This window comes from Hibiscus syriacus, unplaced genomic scaffold (assembly GCF_006381635.1).
Source record: "Hibiscus syriacus cultivar Baekdansim isolate YM2019G1 unplaced genomic scaffold, ASM638163v2 tig00110569_pilon, whole genome shotgun sequence".
Lineage (NCBI taxonomy): Eukaryota > Viridiplantae > Streptophyta > Magnoliopsida > Malvales > Malvaceae > Hibiscus > Hibiscus syriacus.
Genome location: NW_024062784.1, coordinates 623,079 through 643,892, shown reverse-complemented (window position 1 = coordinate 643,892; position 20,814 = coordinate 623,079). Strand labels below are relative to the sequence as shown.

At 33.5% G+C, this 20,814-nt stretch overlaps 4 protein-coding genes and 1 pseudogene across 4 annotated transcripts; 3 read left to right on the top strand and 2 right to left on the bottom strand.

The window, feature by feature from the left end:
* Positions 1 to 348: 348 nt before the first annotated feature.
* LOC120132744 (3-oxoacyl-[acyl-carrier-protein] synthase III, chloroplastic-like) lies at positions 349 to 5,344 on the bottom strand. Its single transcript, XM_039149435.1, has 8 exons — positions 5,025 to 5,344; positions 3,157 to 3,305; positions 2,798 to 2,934; positions 1,865 to 1,970; positions 1,663 to 1,781; positions 1,384 to 1,448; positions 1,073 to 1,295; positions 349 to 764 (listed from the first exon to the last, which is right to left on the bottom strand). The coding sequence occupies exons 1-8, from the start codon at positions 5,207 to 5,209 to the stop codon at positions 543 to 545; spliced, it is 1,206 nt and encodes a 401-aa protein (XP_039005366.1). The 5' UTR covers positions 5,210 to 5,344; the 3' UTR covers positions 349 to 542.
* Positions 5,345 to 10,895: 5,551 nt separating this feature from the next.
* LOC120132569 lies at positions 10,896 to 11,784 on the bottom strand. Its single transcript, XM_039149309.1, has one exon. It carries the CDS (start codon positions 11,720 to 11,722, stop codon positions 10,973 to 10,975), a length of 750 nt encoding a protein of 249 aa, XP_039005240.1. The 5' UTR covers positions 11,723 to 11,784; the 3' UTR covers positions 10,896 to 10,972.
* Positions 11,785 to 12,540: 756 nt separating this feature from the next.
* LOC120132631 (putative lipid-binding protein AIR1) lies at positions 12,541 to 12,820 on the top strand. Its single transcript, XM_039149357.1, has one exon. The coding sequence runs from the start codon at positions 12,541 to 12,543 to the stop codon at positions 12,817 to 12,819; it is 279 nt and encodes a 92-aa protein (XP_039005288.1). The 3' UTR covers position 12,820.
* Positions 12,821 to 14,071: 1,251 nt separating this feature from the next.
* LOC120132485 (14 kDa proline-rich protein DC2.15-like) lies at positions 14,072 to 18,781 on the top strand. The gene is made up of 2 exons (XM_039149235.1): positions 14,072 to 14,122; positions 18,111 to 18,781. Exon 2 carries the CDS (start codon positions 18,122 to 18,124, stop codon positions 18,533 to 18,535), a length of 414 nt encoding a protein of 137 aa, XP_039005166.1. The 5' UTR covers positions 14,072 to 14,122; positions 18,111 to 18,121; the 3' UTR covers positions 18,536 to 18,781.
* The window catches only part of LOC120132486, a 17,207-nt pseudogene continuing 10,512 nt past the window's right edge, over positions 14,120 to 20,814 (top strand).

Here is a 20,814-nt window from a genome sequence, read left to right as displayed (position 1 = left end):
TATTTATCTATTCACGAAAAATAATATAATTTAAACAATTATTTTATATTTAATCCGTTAGACTAATAGAAACATATATTAAAAAAAAAGCACTTTATGATGAAGTTATTTTCATACTGTTTCTGATTTGAAAAAAACTCGAGCAAATGCTGCTGTACTACACTCAAGCCTACGTTTTGAGTCGAGGGATTTACTAGTACAGTGCTCATCATATGGTGTGATAAAAAAGGAATTTCAATTATGAGTGTTTGAAAAAAACACGAATTAAAAAGAGATTTTATTTGCAGTGCCAACTACAATAAACCAATTTCGTCCGGACAAAATGGAGCTGGTCGAGATTACGCAGAGGCGCGTTGTCGGCGAGAGTTTTCGGTCAGGGTGTCGGGAACCTCGATTGCAGCTCTGTGCGAGAATGTCTTTTCTTTCTACATGGTTAATGTAGCAGCGAGAGTTTTCGGTCAGGGAGTCGGGAACCTCGATTGCAGCTCTGTGCGAGAATGTCTTTTCTTTCTACATGGTTAATGTAGCAGCAAGACAGTTTTTCATCCCCATCTGATAATGGCAGAACCCCAAGTTAGACCTGCACCGAAACCCGAAGCCACGATTGTGTGGCCTGGCTTCACCTTTCCGCTTCGAATAGCTTCGTCCAGTGCCAAAGGAATGGATGCGGCACTCGTATTGCCATAATTTGCCAGATTTGAAATGACCTTTTCCGGTGGGAATTCTAGCCGTGTTGCAACTGCATCGATAATCCTCTGGTTTGCCTGCATTGATCGAAGTCTAGTTAGATTTTCCTGGTCTATAAATCAATGGAAGAATTATTCAGAATACTATCCTCAGCTATCATATATGTGAACCAGTAGCTATGGCTTTACCGGTCACTTTTCATGGGCATAGTCAACATTTAATATTTTTTTTCCCAACTGTAATGAAGGACAAATCTTGGCACCAGTAATATGGGAGTGTTCCGGGACACGGTTAGGCCAGCAGGCCAAGTAAATGGAACGATGCATTTTAATGAAAGTAAAATGTATACCATCTTTGTACATCTAAATGATACATATATACATACCTGATGGAGCAATAACCAGTCAACGTCCGATGCTTTGAGGTCTGCTTTTTCCAAGGCAGACTCGATTGATTGCGGCACACATTGGACAGCAAAGCGAAAGACTTCTTTACCATTCATCTGTATGCAGGCATAAGTAGACCTTTTAGGAGGAAATTCTAACACCGAACCATTAGAACCCAATCGATCATTGATTTCGTTGTCATTTATGGGGACACCGAGATGTCTGAAACAGGAGTGTGACAGCTCAGTTGAATTACTCAAAAGAAGCAATATGATATATATATATATATATTTTTAAAAAAAGCACATACCTTGCACCCTCACCATCACTATGCAAATCAAAGCTTAATAAACCATCCTCCTCAGCATCACAGGCCTGCAGAATCATTTGTATCTTGAATCAGTGAATGATATCATATTCCATAGCAGAAGAGGTGTACATGGTTACTATTTCTTCGGAAGAAACCATTTGACCGAAATTCATAGAACTTAATAAATAAGCTAACTTGAAAAGAGTGAACTGATAAAAACTCGACATTGCCTCGTACAGACAAGAGTGGACTTATAAAAAGATGGTATTAGTGCGTTACCTGAACTACGACAGCACCAGCAGCATCCCCAAAGAGAATGCATGTTCCTCTGTCGGCCCAATCAACAAATCGAGAAATAACATCAGCTCCAATTACTAAAACATTACGCAAGCCACCTCCTGTAATTCACAATGGCAAAAGTTTTATTCCATACCACATTAACGGCTTTAAGAGTTCGATGCAAAATGAACAAATTCATTACCCCGAATGTAGCAAGAAGCTGAGAACAGACCCAGCACAAATCCACTACATGCCGCAGTAATATCATGCGCTAGTTGAGATTTTGTGCAGCCGAGCTCCCTTTGGACCTTACGACATAAATAAAGGTTGCCAGAACACAAACAAATTAGTGATCCGTAAAACATACACGATCACTGTCTAAATAAGCACGTAGCAGTATGAAGACCCACATACAAAACTGAAGACAAGTGAAGCTCATGGAAAATCAACATTTTGAATTATACTAAAGCTGTATAGCCAAACAGTTATCTAAACCAAACCCTGTTCGAAAAGTGGTATTTTCAGCAACACTTGATAAAATCAACTACTACGTTCATGAAATTCACTAGAACATCAATTACTTCCCTCCCAAAGAGAATGCTTAAACATAAAATCAAAATCTCCGGTCAAATTTCTATTCTTCAACCATAATTCACGAATGCGGCAAGAAACCTACTTTCAGATTATATTTGGTTATACCACTTCGCATGAGTTTCTACCACACAAAAATCCACGGAAACCCCTAATGAAACACAAAAGGGTGAACCAAAAGAAGTTTTGAGACCAATATATAATCTATTAATATCGACAAATTTTCTCGAATTCAGTGAAACAGAAAAGCTTGCATGCACATACTCAACATTTCTTATAATACAAAAAACATATATGATCATATGTGGTAATCAAAACAAACAAGTTAGTGAAGATAAATCCGAGACATCTCACTTGTAAACTCCCTCTTTATATTCAGAATATTTAGAAGCAGTCGTATCTAAAATACATAGAATAGAAGCATGCAATTGTAGATTTTAGAAACCTACATGTAGCTCAGAGAGAGAACAAATCATAAAAATTGCCATGTTATTAAAGCATCCTTAATAGATTCCATGATTAGTATTGACCCTTTCCTCTATACCTTTGGAGCATCACCGAAAATATCTTCCGGAGTAGATGTGCACATCAGGATCAGGTCGAGATCATCGGGTTCAACATCTGCCATTTTAAGGGCTTTCCTTGCCGCTTCAACCGCCAGGTTTCTTAAACTTTCCTTTCCTGTAAGAGCAACAGTTAATTGTTATTTCCTCCACAAAGATACAAGGATGTCAAATAAAAGAGAAAGATGTAAGCTTCAATGTTTCGTAAAAAAGAAAAATATGCTACAAGCTTTAAGCTAGGGGTTTTTATCACATCAGTGGAAGTTTGATACAAGTAGGAAATGCCGACAAAAGATAATATTCTACAATTGCACTGTTATGCATTAGACTATGTTCCGACCTGAAATAACCCGTCGGTTACGTATTCCAGTGCGGACAGATATCCATTCATCAGAAGTATCAACAATTTTTGCAAGATCATCATTGGAAACTGAAAGAGATGGCACCGCTGATCCACAACCAACTAGCTTGCAGCCTTTACTGACAAGCCTGTATTTTTCCAGCAGAAAAATAGGAAAGTAGAACGTACATCAGGAAAATCATCATCTTTCAATGTTAAACAAGTAGATAAAAAAATAAAAGTGAACCAGCATCTCAATTCTGAACGCCGGACTAGATTTGAAGCACACAATAAATACCAGTGACAGGTGTAATTGTTTGACACGATAAATTAGGAAATTTCAATGTCGAAGGGGATTACATGTAAGCATTTTACTTCAACTAAACCCTACAGTCCCGCAAGGCTTCTCCATCGCCATTATAAGAGAAACAAAATGCTTCTAGTGTGAAACTATCAATCGGTGTCCTCCCAGAGACCAAACAGACCAAAAGATGAATGCACCAATATTATGTATCTAACTCTAACCATATTAATCTCAAGCTTGTAAGATGTAAAGTAAGGTGTGCAGATTTTAGCTTACAAGGGGTCAGGCTCAGAATGAGATTTCTTTATACATATGGCGGAATCTCAAAACCACTAGTTATTTCCTCTATTCCTATTTCATAACCAGAGCAAATTTTCCTATAGCATATATAGACATGGATAACTACATACATTATTTCAGCAACAAGCTCGATACGGTAAGTTGTTCTTGGTCTGCCACATGCAGTATCCTAAGCTGCTGATTATTTCGAAGCACCATTCTTAAGTTGGATGCCGAGTTTCATTAATAGTTAATTCAGCTAAGAACACTAAGAGCATACAAATCCATACATCTTGCTGACACCGAATTTAATACATGCAGAGCTACTTGCATAAGTGGATTTGCAATTTCAGCTCATCACTAATTTTCAAGCCAGGCTTATAACCACTTAGGATGCGTTTGTTTCACGAAATATAAGATTACCAGTGGGAATGTAAGATTACTAAGAAATAGGATTACTGAGAATGTTGTATTTTGTATTTGGTTAGTTTAGCATGAATGTAAGATTACCGTATTTGGTTAAAGGAATAAAAGATTATTAAAATGTATATTTACTAAATTATCTTTATTATATATTTATTTTTTAACAAGATGGAAAATATTTATATATATATTTTAAAAAATTTAAATTCATAAAATTTATAATTTTTTACAAAATTAAAAATATAAAAAAGTTGAATGAAAGGGTAAATTTTTTTTTAAACCCTGAACTTTATATAAAATTTTAATTATAGATTTTTTTTTTGTAAATCTAAAATAGTTTAAAGATAAATTTGTAATTTAACCTTTGTAGAATTTTTATTATTTAATGACAGAATAATGATATTTTTGAAAAAATATTAAGGCGTTTTAGTCTAAAATACCAGTAATCTTACAATAACTAAGGAAAGGGAGATAATGGTATACCCAAAAAAATCTACTATGGCTAATAAAATATTATTGAGAAGATTCCCGGCCAACCAAACATAGGAATGTGAATTCCATTTTGAACCAAAGAGCCCCTTAGAGCAAGCAACAGAATCAAATGAGAACCTAAACTCTGAAATTTAAACTCCCCTATGAATCTCCAGATGCACATGCATATGCTTCTAACTAGTGTGCATGAACCATTAAAACTCAATAATATATCAAATTTATAGTTTATAAGTACAAAATATATTTGGGAGATCAAAACCGAACCAATAAGCATGCCTTTAACATAAATCAATACCCAAAAGCCAAATTAAACACAAATAATCAACCAAACTAGAATCGAATAAGAACCAGACAAACATAAGAAATTTACTTGGGTACTCGAGATTGAGAAGGGGAAACATGCGTCCCGGCAACTTCAACACCACTTGAGCGCACTACCCTCCTAAAGATTCCTTCAGGGAAGCAAAACCCAGATTGAGGAACGCCTATTGAAGGCTGAAGCTTTCTCCTCAGGCTCGAAACCGAAGGTGTTGAAAAACCCGATGCATTGGCCATTTACACACCTAAATAAACCCAGCTTCACAACAGCAAAAGCGAAAAATATAGCAGGAAAATGAAAGATAGAGAGAGGGAAAGGCAAAGCTTTGAAACTTGGTTTGAACAAAAGGAAGAATGCAATGATCTTTGGGATGCAATAGGGAGAGAAAAAGAAATGAACTTTCGTGAATCAATTAAGCGGAGTGAAACATAGGATTCAGTTGGGGTTTGTTTAAAGGTAAAGATCTTTGGAAGGTCCGAAGAGTAAACAAAAAAGGTTGAGATTTTGGCAACCAAATATGAGGAAACTCCAATGGGTAGCCTTGAATTTTTGTCCATATAAAGGGTATTTGTCAGTCATGCAAAGTGCTTCGCCATTACCCAAGTTTACGATTCAATTCAAGTTTTGACTCTTCTTTTGTTGGGCTGGAAACAGTTTCAAGGCACGTGGCAAATACCCATTTATTGATGGTTCGTTATTTTCAAGGTTCGGTTTGCATAAGATCGAGAGTTCAATTCGAAGTTTATTTGGTTGATTTTTTGTTGTTGTTAAAGTAGGTAAATGTTTATCTATTATTAAGTATTATTTTAATGAGTCATTCGATTATTAAAAATTATAAAATAGTTTATTGATTATAAGACTTTACTTTTTTAAATCTTCTTATTATTAAAATTTACAAAATAATCATCCGACTATTTATTGTATTTTAAACTCGTTTTTTTTTGTTAAAAAGTTGATCGTAGTTTGAGTTGGATGTTAACATGCTAACTAAGATATGATCTCAGAATTTAAAACGATTATTAGAATTTTAAACTATTTTGTAACTTTTAATAGTCGGAGAACTTAAGAAAGTAATACTCTATAGTTGTGGGACTATTTGTGTACTTTACCCTTTTTGTTATTAGCTTTTATATTATTTATAAATTATAAATTTAGTTTTATATTTTAATTTATTAATTCAGATTTTTTATACCTCTTAATTTAAAATTTTAGTAATAATCCAACTAGATACAATATAATTAAATTAATGGATTAAAAATGATCAAAATTAATAATATGAACTAACATCTATAATTTATACGTAGTACAAAATAATAATAAAATTTGTTAAAAATAAATTTAAAGAATATCGTTTGAATGATTCTCAAAATTTAAAATTTTGAAAAGTATAAGGACTAGTGATTGATCTTGATAGTATATATAAGGACTAGTTATTGATCTTGATAGAATAGATTAATTTTTTAGTAAACTATACATTTAGTAACTTAATTATTAGTTTTGGTCCATTTTAATACATTAATTTTTGTTTTTTTTAAATCACGACTAACATTTAGTTTTCATTACATTTGAGTGCCCAATCATTAAAAACTTAGCACCTTTAGTATATAAACTATCAATTTTGGTCCGTTTTAGTACCTAAACTTTCAATTTTTTTTAAAAACTTAACGTTATTTTTTTATCATGAAACTAAAATGAAACAAAAACTAAAGTTTTAACGGTGATGTATTAAAATGAAATAAAAACTAAACTTTAGATATGGTTTTGAAAAAAATTAAAGTTTAGGTACTAAAACGGACTGAAACTAATAGTTTAGGTACTAATCTTGTAATTTACCCTTATTTTTTCAATTGAACTCTGATAATTTATTGAGGAAAAAAATCTAATTACACCTAATCACACATTTAACTCTTTTACCTAGCAATCAAAGTTCAAAGTTTGCTGAGCTGCTAACTTTTCCAAGTATTTTGTCTATTTTTTTATAATATCGGTATCTAATCTATTGATCGATTAATCCGGATAGGGTATTGCAGAGGTAAGAATGACCATTCAAACCCAGTTTGCTCAATTCACAATGGTCAAAATCCGAACCTCTAACCTTACTTAAGGGATCTAGTGTCTCATTCCACTAGAATAATCAGTTGTTGGTCAAGTATTTGTCTATTGGCTACGAAACAATCAATCATTTTTAAACTATGATAATTAAAAGGGTAAATTTATAAATAGTCCATTGACTATAGAGTGTTGCTTTATTGAGTCCCTCGACTATTAAAAGTTACAAAATGATCCCTCTACAATAGGACATTGCTTTTTTGAGTCATCGACTATTAAAAGTTATAAAATGGTCACCCGATCATTTATTGTGCTCCAAACTCATCATTTTTTCCATTAAAAAATTGATGGCGGTTTGAGTTGGACGTTAACCTGTTGACTGAGATATGATAGTCGTTTGAGATTCTAAGATCAAATTTTGTCATATTTCAGTCAGCAGGTTAACGTCCAACTCAAATTGACATAATTTTTTTAATGAAAAAGGACGAGTTTAGAATACAATGAATAGTCAAATAATCATTTTATAACTTTTAGTAGTCGAGGATTAAAAAACCAACATCCTATAATTGAATGATCATTTTATAACTTTTAATAATCAAGACACTTAATAAAACAACCTTCGATAGCCGGGGACCATTTGTGTACCTTAACCTAATTAAAATGATTGTTTGAACTTAGTTTAATAAACTGATATGAATTACTTTACTTTGGGTACATGAAGAAGAAAGTGGTTGAGAATTGCAGGCAGTTTCTGTTTGATGACAAATGGCCAGAAATGAGGTGATTTTTTGTTTTTATTTTTACTTTTCTAACACCGTTCGACCAATATTTCCAAAACTAGCACCCTTTCTGCTGAGTTGGCAAAGGCGCGTCCCCGGGGGCGCGCTTTACCCGGTTTTTCGCTGAGTTGGATGCCACGTGTGAAAGGCGCGTCCCCGGGGACGCGCCTTTGCCAACTCAGCAAACACGTATTTTGTTTTATAATAAATAGTTTATTTTTATTATTATTATAAATTAATAATATATTATGTAAAATGTTTCGATTATATTATGTAAAATGTTTCGATTATAATGTAAAAATTATAACTAATAATATTAAATATTATATTAAATAATATATTAAATATATTTATGTATTTAAAAGTTAAAAAAAATTATTTAGGTGTACATACATTGACAAATTATATAAATGCAATAACATTAAATTATTAGAAATAAAAACATTCATTTAAAAACTTTAATTACATAAGAGTTAACGGTTATATGATGATAACAGAGCTGGACATTTTTTTCTATTGTGCCCGATGTTTCTACAATGCCCACATCGTTTTTGTTCTGTTGACTTCTCCCGAATATCCATATCACAATGTATTCTAGTAGATTTTGGACGACCTGAGTCCCTCAATAGCAATGGATCTGGGACAATTGTAAGCCAAGTTTGAATCTCATTTGGGTCTCTTTCGTTTCCTATGGGCGGAAACTCAAATTCATATACCTTGAAAACTTGTGAAAGTTGGTATACGGGATCAACATAATTTTTGTAGTCCAAATGCGAATGTGAGCAAGCAGCAATGACATGAGAGCATGGATATTTGAGTGCTTGAAAGAAACCACAATCGCACCACCTCTCTTGCAGATTAACTCTGAAAGAGTTAGCTTCAATCCCTTGCAGCGGACGTGGCATTTCGGTTACACGAAACAATTCACGGGTGCGAGAAAAATTTGTAACTAACATCCCATTTGATGTAGCCATTTTTTTCTGTAAATCGGCTACTAGTCTTGGGTGGTAAATATGTCCGTTTTGCATCCAAGTAAGAGCTTGTCCACCGAGTTTTGCAAAGAGTTGACCCAAACGAAAATAAGTCGTTTTGACCAACGCCGTGACTGGTAAATGACGCGCCCCCTTTAAGGTTGAATTTATTGCTTCAGCCAAGTTTGTTGTCATATGACCATAGCGATACCCCCCGTCATATGCATTTGTCCACATTTCTTTGCTGATGTCCATAATGTACTCGCACCCCTTCTTATTTTTGCCAAACAGCTCTTGTAGCATCGACTCAAACCTTTGAGGTAAGAGTTCGTAACCTAAGTCATTAGGAATATGTAATAGTTAATATGAAGTATAAATAAGTAATAAGAAATTGATAGAAAAATTGGGAAAAAGTAACATACCCATCCGCACGACTAACTGACGTTCATATAGGGCAAAACGAAATAAGAAATTGATAAAAAATAATAACTATTTAAAAAAATACTAACATAAAAATAAATTTCTTACCACTAATAACAAATTTAAAACTCAAATAGTTGGAGAATTTGAGTTATATAAGAGAGGAGAAGATGATTTTGGTGTGAAGAATGAGTGAGAGTTGAGGGGGTTTATATAGGGGAGGAGGAGGGGTAGTTAGGAAAAACGGATGGGGGCATTAATGACATTTAATGGAAGGCGCGTCCCCGGGGATGCGCCTTCCACACGTGTCTGCTGATATGGCAAAGGCGCGTCCCCGGGGACGCGCCTTTCACACGTGGCATCCAACTCAGCGAAAACACGGGTAAAGCGCGCCCCCGGGGACGCGCCTTTGCCAACTCAGCAGAAAGGGTGCTAGTTTTGGAAATATTGGTCGAACGGTGTTAGAAAAGTAAAAATAAAAATAAACGGTGTCAGTGGGGTAAAAAAGCCCAGAAATGAATGCATCCTTTATGCCCGAAATCAGCTGACCTCCATTTAAGGCTTCCGCCAATATATTATTTTTTGGTAAATATCTATTAATTCAATTGTTTTTTTATTAATTTGAGGTAAATATAAGATAATATATGTTTAAAGATAAATTTTAATCTTTTGACATTAACGTTCATATCACTGACATTCTCGGTGTTCGAATCTAAATCCTCAAAGAATAACAACAATTTTTTTACTATGGATACCACTTAGTTCGTGCTAATTCAATTGTTAAATGTTCATCACTCATTTGCTCATATTATGATATAGTTTTATATTTAAATGATCACTTTTTTATTAATTTAGGGGTAAGTCTAAAGTATTATCAGTTTAAAGATAGTTCTTAATTACTTGATATTGAACGTTTATATCACAAATATTATTGATGTTCAAATCCGATACCTCAAGAAATAATAATAATCTCAATTAAAATAATTAGTCATTAAAATTTATATAAATTTGATGTCATAACTTATAATAAGTGTAAATGTATGCTAAGTTAGGGTAAAATATTTAAACCGTCACTGAAATTTACATAAGTTTCTCTTTTCACTATTAAATTCTTAAAAAATCATTAAATACTCACTAGCGTCTTAGATTTACAATAAAATGATCATTCAACCATTAACTTCTGTTACCTGAGTTGTGATAATTTTAAAATAAGATTTAATGATAATATATTTATAACATCAATTTGTTATATATTTAAACGTCACATTTGAAAATTATTTACTCTCTATTAGTTAAGGTTTTCAATTAGACTCTTTTGCTCACCAAAGTTTCTTAAAAATTTGTATATTTTGGACACAAATTTTCGAATTAGCTACAAAGCATAGACAAGATATCTAACATATCACCGTGATTTATAATGACAAAATTCAAGATCTGATGATTAAATCTATCTAATCTGCTAATCTATGAATAGCCACAATCATTTATACCTTACATCATCAAAGATCGTTATGTTATATACCACGACTCTCTATTTAAATTAAAAAGATAAATCGTGAATAATCGATAATAGACAACTTATTCTCATTAACACAACTATAACCTGAGTTAATAATAATATATCTATGACAAAGTTAACTAACGAGTTAAGACAGTGAATTGGGTTATTTAACGAGTTAACAGCAATTTTTAGACATTAAGGGCGAAACATATATTTTTTACAATTCAAAATATAAAAAAAGCATTAACCAGATAAATAAATAAATAAATAAATATATTTTTACAATTTGTACATAATAAGAAAGCAAGGCAACACCGCACGTGGATCAAACACAAGCAGCTCGCCGTTGTCCCCACTCACCGAGTCATACCCAGCTCGCCCATCCATCAACGATTCGTACCCGAACCCCATCCGCTTCGACACTCGACCAGCAATAACCCGGCAAACCAACATCGCCCTCCTCCCCCTCCCACGTCCCGCGCTCCCGTGCGCCCCGCCGCTCCCGGCGTGCGTGCAAACTGCCGCATCCTTCCAGCCGGGAAACACCCACGCGTCGTTCATCCCGCAGTCCCCCGAAGTGGTACCCAAACAACGGAAGCGCATGACCTCGTTCCCGTCTGCCACGCACCTCGTGTCCTCCTCTTCACCCGAACCCGACCCGGACCGATCCTTGACGGTCTCCCGGTACTCCTCGAACCGCGTCACCGTCCTCGGACAACTCTGAACCTTGAAAACCTTCTCGACGCGACCAGTGAAAGCATCGGGACTCCAACTCGTATGGAAGATAATCTCCACGACATTCCTCGAAGGATCACCCTCGGGTAACTCGGTCAGCGTTCGGGTAGAGCTTCTCCGGCGAGGCCGCGGCGGAGGATTACTTAAACCGGGTCCGGGTCTGATAACGTCTTTGATGGTCTGAGAACGCGATCTACAGCTGGAAGTGGATATCAAACGCTTGGGGTTTGGGTGATGAACATCTTCAAATGCTCTGGATTTACATTGCAAAGATTTGATCCACCCGCTTGCCATAATCACTCTCTTTTTCTTCTAAATTTGCGTTTTCGAATTGGTTTTATGGGGAGCTTTCATGAATGAAAAGGAACGGACATAGCGGATATACCCTATAATTTGGAGATTATTTATAATCACTCGCTTGACATAAATAGTCGATGACTTACAATTATTATAGGAGATTATTTATAATCACTCGCTTGACATAAATAGTCGATGACTTACAATTCTATGATGAAGAATTATTTTATAACTTTTAATAGTTAACGAACTTAATAAAGAAATACTTTATAGTTTGGAGACTATTTATGTTCTTTACCCTATATACAAATGGTCAGTGACAGATGTAAGACTTGTCTAGTATGGACAAGTGTATATCTTGAAATTCAAATAGTCAACCGACTAGCCCGTGAAACACTTTCCTCCTACAAATGCCATATACTAACAAAATTAAGGCTTGTTGTTAGCAGTAATTATCAATAATCTCAGAATATCGTTTTCTAATATTCTTCACCAGCCAGCTCAAACAGTTCGATCAACATTTAAAAAACAACCGACTAGCCCTGTTGAACACACTATAAAACCCAGTACTTTTAACTCTAAGCAAGCCAACTGCAACTAGGGTTTTTGAGATGGCTTCAAAGAGATCAGCTTCCATGGCCTCTTTTTAGCACTCAACATTCTCTTCTTTTCCCTCGGCAGTGCTTGAACGAGGCAGATGCCCCTGCCGCAAGGCCGACTTTGGGTATTTTTTGATCCGGGGTAAAATAAAAGAAATAGACTCCTATTTATGTGATATTAACATGCATAGCTTAAATATTACTATAGAAAATATTATGGGCCCCGGGCGGGTGTCCCTCCTGCCCCTGCCCAAGGATACCCTTAAGTTAGGTGTGTGTGCTAATGTGCTTAACTTGGTCAATGTCGTCATCGGTTCACCCCCGGTGAAGCCATGCTGTTCCCTCATCCAAGGCCTCGCCGACCTCGAAGCCGCCGTCTGCCTTTGCACCGCACTCAGAGCTAACGTCTTGGGCCTCAACCTTAACATCCCGATTTCCCTTAGCTTGCTTCTCAACGTTTGCTCAAGGAATGTTCCAAAGGGCTTTCAATGCTAAACCGCCACTCTTCATCTTTCTTTTGGTTTTTGAAATTTATGGTTCCCACTATTTCCAATAAAACAGTGTTTTTGTTTGTAACTTTTGTTGTCTCTATTACCAGTCTTGACCTTTATTATTTGAAATAAGTTAACGGAAGATCTGTCAATTAAGGCTTCACGTTATATGTAATGAATGTATTAATGTTATTATTTGAATTATTCACTGGACCTGAAAATAAGGCTCGAATAACTTCACCTGCCAACTCGTTTTCGGACACACCTTCTACAACAAAAATCACCGTCCCTCTTGAGTGGGAGAATTGAAGACTATAGAGAAACAAAGGTTTGGGTTTTCCCACCACTTCTTCAAATTATCCCGAAGGATTTTACCTCTCCTTCAAATGCAACATAGAAGCAAAAATTGAAAAACATTAGACAACCTTACTTTAGGAGGAATTTTCAAGTCGGATTGAGTTGGGTTCGGGTCTCATTTCAAAAAAAATTTGATCGGGTACCTAAACTTGAATCGGGCCAGATTTCGAGTGGAGAGTTCATTTTGGGGGTTCAGGTTAACTAAAAACTCGATCCAACCCATATCCATCCCTAGATTCAATGGTAGGTTCTAAGCTGGCCCGTGACAGACCAATCGAATCCAGCAAGAAACATGAAGGTTTGAGGAGCTAGCCTTCCAAGAGAGATTAATTATATCATTTTGAATCTGCAATCCTTTCTGCCTGTTCTTGGCGGTTTTTAAGTTGTAGCTATTTTGGAAGAACATGGTACAGTGGGGATATTTATTTAAATTAAGGCAAGAAAAGTTAAAAACATTACAATCCAATCACTTTTGTCCAAAAATTAGTTTGGTAATGCACCTGGTAAAGGATAATACATCCACACCCAATTGGGGTATTACATATTTTAAATAATATTTACAATTTGAATCTTGATATTGTGAATTAAATAAATTAAATTTAAAAGTTATTTCCGTCATAAAATATTTTAATATATAATTTGTATTAATCGATCAATCGGTTGAATATAGGTAATTATATAGTTTGTAAACATAAGAAAGATCCAAATGATCATGCAGGAGAGTGATAACATGGCAATGTACCACAAACATCAAAACTGCAACAGCCTGCCCTAAATGGGAAAAAGCAAAATCAAATCGATATACCCTACAATTTGATTAGTTACCCTAAAAAAAGCAACTAGACCTCTCGAAAACACTATAAAACCCCTCTGCCTTCACCCCAAATTCACCATCCTCGAACACTTGTACTTTTAACCCTAAGCCAAGCAAGCAAGCCACTAGGGTTTTCAAAAAAAGAATCAAAATGGCTTCAAAAAGATCAGCTTCCCTTGCCCTTTTTTCACACTCAACATCCTCTTGTTTTCCCTAGGCAGTGCTACTAATCCCTGAACTCCCACCAACTCTAACCCGATACCGAGAACCCGACCCCATCCGCATGAGGCAGATGCCCCAGGGATGCCCTTAAACTAGGTTTGTGTGCTAAAATGCTTACCTTGGTCAATGCCACAGTCGGTGCACCCCCGGTGCATCCATGTTGTTCCCTCCTCCAAGGCCTCGTTGACCTCGAAACCGCCGTCTGCCTGTGCACCGCTATCACGGCTAACATCTTAGGCATCAACCTTAACATCCCGATTTCCCTTAGCTTGCTCCTCAACGTTTGCTCAAGGGATGTTCCTATGGGCTTCCAATGCTAAATCGCCACTCTTCACCATCTTCGTCTTCCTTGTGGTTTTTTTAAAAGTTTATGGTTTCAAGCATTTCCAGTGAATCGATGTTTTTGTTTGTAACTTTGTTGTTTCCATTTCCAGTGTATTACTTTCCTTCTGGTGTTCTCTTCGGATTCTTTATCTCATAAAAAGACTTGTATTATTATTGTTATTTTTTTGGATAAATGTATTTATATTTATTCGAAGAGCAGCATGCCACTACAAAATACATATACATCTCAACAAAAGAACAACCCCTTTATAGTGTAAATCCTATACCACCCCGAGTTATACAAAGATTAAGAAGATATTTGAGTGATGAATGATGTAATTTACTCATTAAATAAGAAAGTGCCGTTAAGTTTTTAACGGCGAGATACTAAATTGAAATAAAAACTAAACGTTACATATAATTTTCAAAAAGTTAAAAAATTGGATATTAAAACAAATCAAAACTGATAGTTTAATTATTAAATACATAATTTACCCTTTGATTGATCATATTATAATTGACCATTTAGCCTAGTGAGCTCATTTTATAAAATGAGCTCCGACTTTTACATTAATAATTTTCAAAACAAAAAATAAAATATGAACATATTGAGTAGTCGATGTGATAAAAGAAAAAAATATTTTCTTTAAAAATTTATATTTTATTAATTATATTTATAAGATATGTATTTATTATCTTAGACTAAAATAATTTTAAATAAATATTAACCTGTGATCGTCTTTCGATCATTCTCATGTGCTGGAATCACAAATGCCAAAAGGGAACAAGACAAAAGATTTTTCTTCACCTTTATCAAAATTGTCGAAAGATTTTCCTCCACCTTTATCAAAATGTCAAAAAGGGAATAAGGCAAAAGTGAAATCAACATAAAATATATTATATATAAAAAACAAAATTTATCATGATTTTATTCCATTTAGTTTCATATCATAGAATTTTAGGTAGGGGTGTTCATTCGGTTAAAACGGTGGTCGACCGAATTGAACTACCCTTAATCGAATTAATCGAACTTTTTTTTTCTTTAACCGTTAACCGAATCAAACTTTTTTTCAAACATATTAACCGAACCGAATTAATTTCGGTTAATTTTCGAATTAACCGATTTTTTTTTTAATTTTCTAATTTATATAAAAATTAAATGTTTTTAATTCAAAAAAAGTTTATAATTAATTTAAATAATATATAATTATAAAATAAAAATTTCAGATAAATTTTTAATTAATTAATATTGATTTAGATTTAAAAGTTATTGAATCTTAAATTATTAATTGAGTTTTAAATTGTTTGGGCTTATCCCAAATGTTATATATAATATATTTAATATTTTTTAATTAAAAAAACAGTTTACAATTAATTTAAATAATATATAATTATAAAATAAAAAATTTATATAATTTTTTTAATTAATTAATATTGATTTAGGTTTAAAAGTTATTGAATCTTAAATTATTAATTGGGTTTTAAATGGTTTAGGCTGAGCCCATATGTTATATATAATATATTTAATATTTAAAATTTAATTTCGGTTAATTCGGTTAATTAACCGAATTCGAACCGAATTAACCGTTAACCGAATTCTAAAAATTTTCTTAACAGTTAACCGACCAAACTAATTCGGTAACCGAACCGAATTAACTTAGTTAATTTGGTTCGGTCGGTTAACCAAATTAGTTCGGTTATTTGAACACCCCTAATTTTAGGTATACTTTACTGAAAAATTATTTTTCGTCTCTCGTAAAATTGTATAAGTTCAAGTTCGTTCATCCTAGAATTTTATAAAATCAAGTTCACTTCCTAATATAAAATCATGCGTCCCTACCTGCTTGATATGTGAAAATAAAAATAATATACGGGAAAAATAAAAATCATTAAAAATACTAACAACAAATTATTAGCTAATAATAACTAAATATTTGGTTTAAATTAAGCTAATTAGAGCTGCGTTCAAGTACCACGAGACTCGATTTTAGTTAGTGAGCCTTATTGATTTCTTTAATATGAATTAGAGTAAAGTACTTAAATTGTCCATCAACTATAGGATGCTACTTTATTAAGTCTCTGGACTAATAAAAATTACAAAATTATCACATAACTATTTATTATATTCCAAACTCATCATTTTTCGTTAAAAAATTGAAGGTATTCTGAGCCTAACGTTAACATGTTGACTGTGATATGATAAAGTTTGATCCCATAATCTCGAATGATTATCATATCAGAATCATCATGTTAACGTCCAACTTAGATAATCTTCAAATTTTCAACGAAAAATGATGAGTTTGAAACATATTAAATAATTGAATAACCATTTTTTTGTAATTTTTAATAGTCTAAAGACTTAATAAAAAAACATTCTATAGTCAGAGTATTATCTTGTAACTTTTAATCGTCTAAGGACTTAACAAAACAACATTCTACAGTAAGCGTATTATCTTGTAACTTTATCCTATTAATTAACATGTAAAAATGATCAATTACACGTGAATAAGAATCGTTAATCTCGTGAATCCAGTGGTCGGTTCAAAGCTCGCCCGTGACACACCAGTCCAATCCAGCTAGACAACTTCCATCGGCTACATGCCAAGATTTCAAGACATACAAACCCCACGTACAAACAAAATTAGGGTTTGCATGCAGCAATTATCGACCATCTCATAATACTATTACAATATTAAGGAACCATCTCAAAATGGTCTGTTTCTATTACATGGTGATTTCTCATATGCTTCAGATTCCATACACTCTGTAACATCAAAGATGCCTTTTGTTTTTTAGGGGGAAAATAGAATATTTAATATACTTTTAGGGAGATAATGAAGGAAGAATGATGAAAATAAAATGGTAGTTCTCCTATACAACAGTTTAATTTAAGGTTAAAAAATGGTAGAAAATTAACGCGTCCGAAAATATTATAAATAAGGTTTTTAACCTAAAAATATTAAGAAAAATTTAACATCTTAGGTTGCGTCCAACCTAAAATATTACAATTTTTATAACATTTTCGGTTGTGCTTTTCCTTAGCCTTAAATTAAATTGTCTTTCCTTACACTCTCTCAAAATAACAAGAATACAAGAGAATTACAATTATGCACAAATTTCAAAGTTCAGTACACAAACTTCTAATCATAATCGAGTTAATCTCGAGTATCTATTTATATAGAGATGACTATTTGATTATAAAAAAAAAGTGTACAGTAAAAATTCTATTTTTCTCTTAGTTTTATTTATTCATCAAATATTGGAGCCTACCATAAACTTTTTAAATAAAAAAATTCAAATATCCAAAAATTGATCCTATAGGGGAGTGGTAACATGGAAATATGCTAGCTTCTACCTCAGAATTCACAAACATCCAAACTTCACTAGCCAGCCCAAATTGCCATAAAAATCAAATAGATTTATTCTACAACTTGGTCATTTAACCTAACATTAAAAACAACAACCCTAAACCCTCTTGAAAACACTATAAAATCCCTATCGCTTAACCCCAAAATCCCCCATCCTCAACACTTGCATTTTTAACCCTAAGCCAAGCAAGCAAGCCAATAGGGTTTTCAAAAAAATCAAAATGGCTTCAAAAGGATCAGCTTCCATTGCCCTCTTTTTCACACTCAACATCCTCTTCTTCTCCCTAGGCAGAGCTTGTTACACCTGCCCTCCCACCATCCCTAACCCGAGGCCAAACCCGAGGCCAAACCCGAACCCAACTCCCACTCCATCTGCACAAGGAAGATGCCCCAGGGATGCCCTTAAACTAGGTGTGTGCGCTAATGTGCTTAACTTGGTCAATGCCACCATCGGTACACCCCCGGTGCGGCCATGTTGTTCCCTTCTCCAAGGCCTCGTCGACCTCGAAGCCGCCGTTTGCCTGTGCACTGCTATCAGAGCTAACATACTAGGCATCAACCTTAACATCCCAATCTCCCTGAGCTTGCTTCTCAACGTCTGCTCGAAGAATGTTCCCACGGGCTTCCAATGCTAAACCGACTCTTTTCGTCGTCATTGTCGTTCTTACAGTTTCCAGTATTTCCAGTAAATCAGTGTTGCCGTCGGTAACTTTTGTTGTTTTTCATTTCCTGTGGAGATTGATACTGAATAAGTCTGATACTCTTCTTCAAGTGCTTTTCTTAGGGCTTTTTGTATCTCTAAGGGACATGACAAGACTTGTATTATTCACCTTGTTTTATTTCCTTATTGTTTCTATGTCGACTAATTAATGAAATTTGTATTTGATTCTAAATTAATTGAGTTTGAATTAACAAATTTACTTATGTACTTGAATTTATTACGAATTTTATTATAAAATTCCATGATAATTATCAATTTATTTGTTCTTTTATATTTTTACTATTCTAAGTTATATATTTACCATTAATATTTATTTATATTTACAATTAATAAAAACAGCACAAATAAAACACATTTGAGAGACCAACAATCTTCAATCGGTCTAGTGGGATGAGACATAGATTCCTTAAGTAAGATTAGATGTTCGAATATTGGATATTACGAATAGAGTAAATTGGAATGAGAGGACTACCCTTGTCTCTGCAATATCCAATCTAAATTAATCGATTAATAGATCATATATCGATGGTTATAATAAAAAAAAACACTTGCAAGTATAGTTTTCTGTCCGTGACTGAGAATTTGTTGAGGAATATCTAAGCATTGTCACGTGGAAAACTTTAAAAAGATTAAAAAGAAAACTCATCTTACTGCACAAAAAGACAGATTCTTTGGAGTTGCTTAACAATTTTCATATGATTATCCGTATTTAATTAATTAATTAATTTATATTGAATATTATATATATATTTATTGAGTATATAATTAATTTAGATTGATATGAATTAAGTAAGATCTCGGTATTGAACATCATGTATACAAGAATATGAGTTTTTATTGTCAAAGGATTTAGAGTTTTTTTAAATTAATCACTGGTATTCGATCTATTGACCGATTAATCCAGATCGGGTATTGTAGAGGCGATGGTGACCCTCCCAACCCAGTTTGCTCCATTCGCAAACGTCAGGATTCGAACCCCTAACTTTGCTTAAGAGACCTAGTGCCTCATCCCACTAGACCAACTGATTGTTGGTTACTTTATTCTGGACAAGGGACAAATGATTTAGAGTTTTTAAATATACACCATCTTATATTCATTCCAGATTTATAAAAAAAAAATTATTAAAAATTATAAAAAAATAATTATATTTTAATCTATTGTCCACTTGGCTCCAATTCAAACCCGTGAACCATTCTTGTTTTTTTAAATAACTAATAATAATTGCAATTTTTTTTTACTTTATTCTGGACAAGGGATGCATGGGATTATAATGTAACCAAATTGCAAATACAAAATCTAAATAACTTTAATCATTAATCAAGATCATGTATGTTTCAGATCATGCATGAAAATTTAATAAATATATATATATTATTAAATTTTAAGATAATATTATTTTATTAAGATGATTAATGGGATATTTTCTAATTATTTAAATTTATGAAAGAAGAGTAACTTTTGTTTTTGTAATAGACCTAATTTATCGCTTCCGCCTCAATCGAATTTTCGCATCAATTTAGCCATCGAAGTTACTCAATTGCATCATTTTACACCCTATCTCCAGTGGTGGAACATAAGTAGGGCTAGTGGGGGACATGACCCCCTAAAATTTTAAAAATTATAGTTTAGACTCTTAAATTTAAAAAAAATTAATTTGGTCCCCAAAATTTAAAAAAATTCAAATTCAAATTTTAAATTTTGGTAATATTCTTAATTAAATCCTTTCCCATAATTTAAAATTTTCTTATTAAGCCTCTCAAAATTTCAAAAATTTTAGTAAGACCCTAATATTTTTGAAAAAAACTGTAAACTAAACCCTTCAAATTTTTTTAAAAAAAATTTAAACTTCTAAATTTTTTAAAGTTTTAAGTTGGCCCCCAAACTTTATGGCCCCCAAACTTTATATTCAAATTCCACCGCTACCTACCTCTAACTTAAAATCTTAAATTATAAACCCTAAACCATAACCCATAACATCTAACCCATACATTCTAAACCCTAAAACTAACTTAGAGTTTATAATTTAGGGGTTTAAGATGGTATTCGGGTCAGTGCCTTATGCTATGCTTAGTTAGTTCTGTTTTGGAGGCCTGCTGGGTTGATTGGCTGTTTGTAGGCTTGCCGACTATTTTTCTGTTATTAGCTTCTTATACTGCTGGTTGTTCTGTTGTTGTGAAGTGTTTTATTCTTTT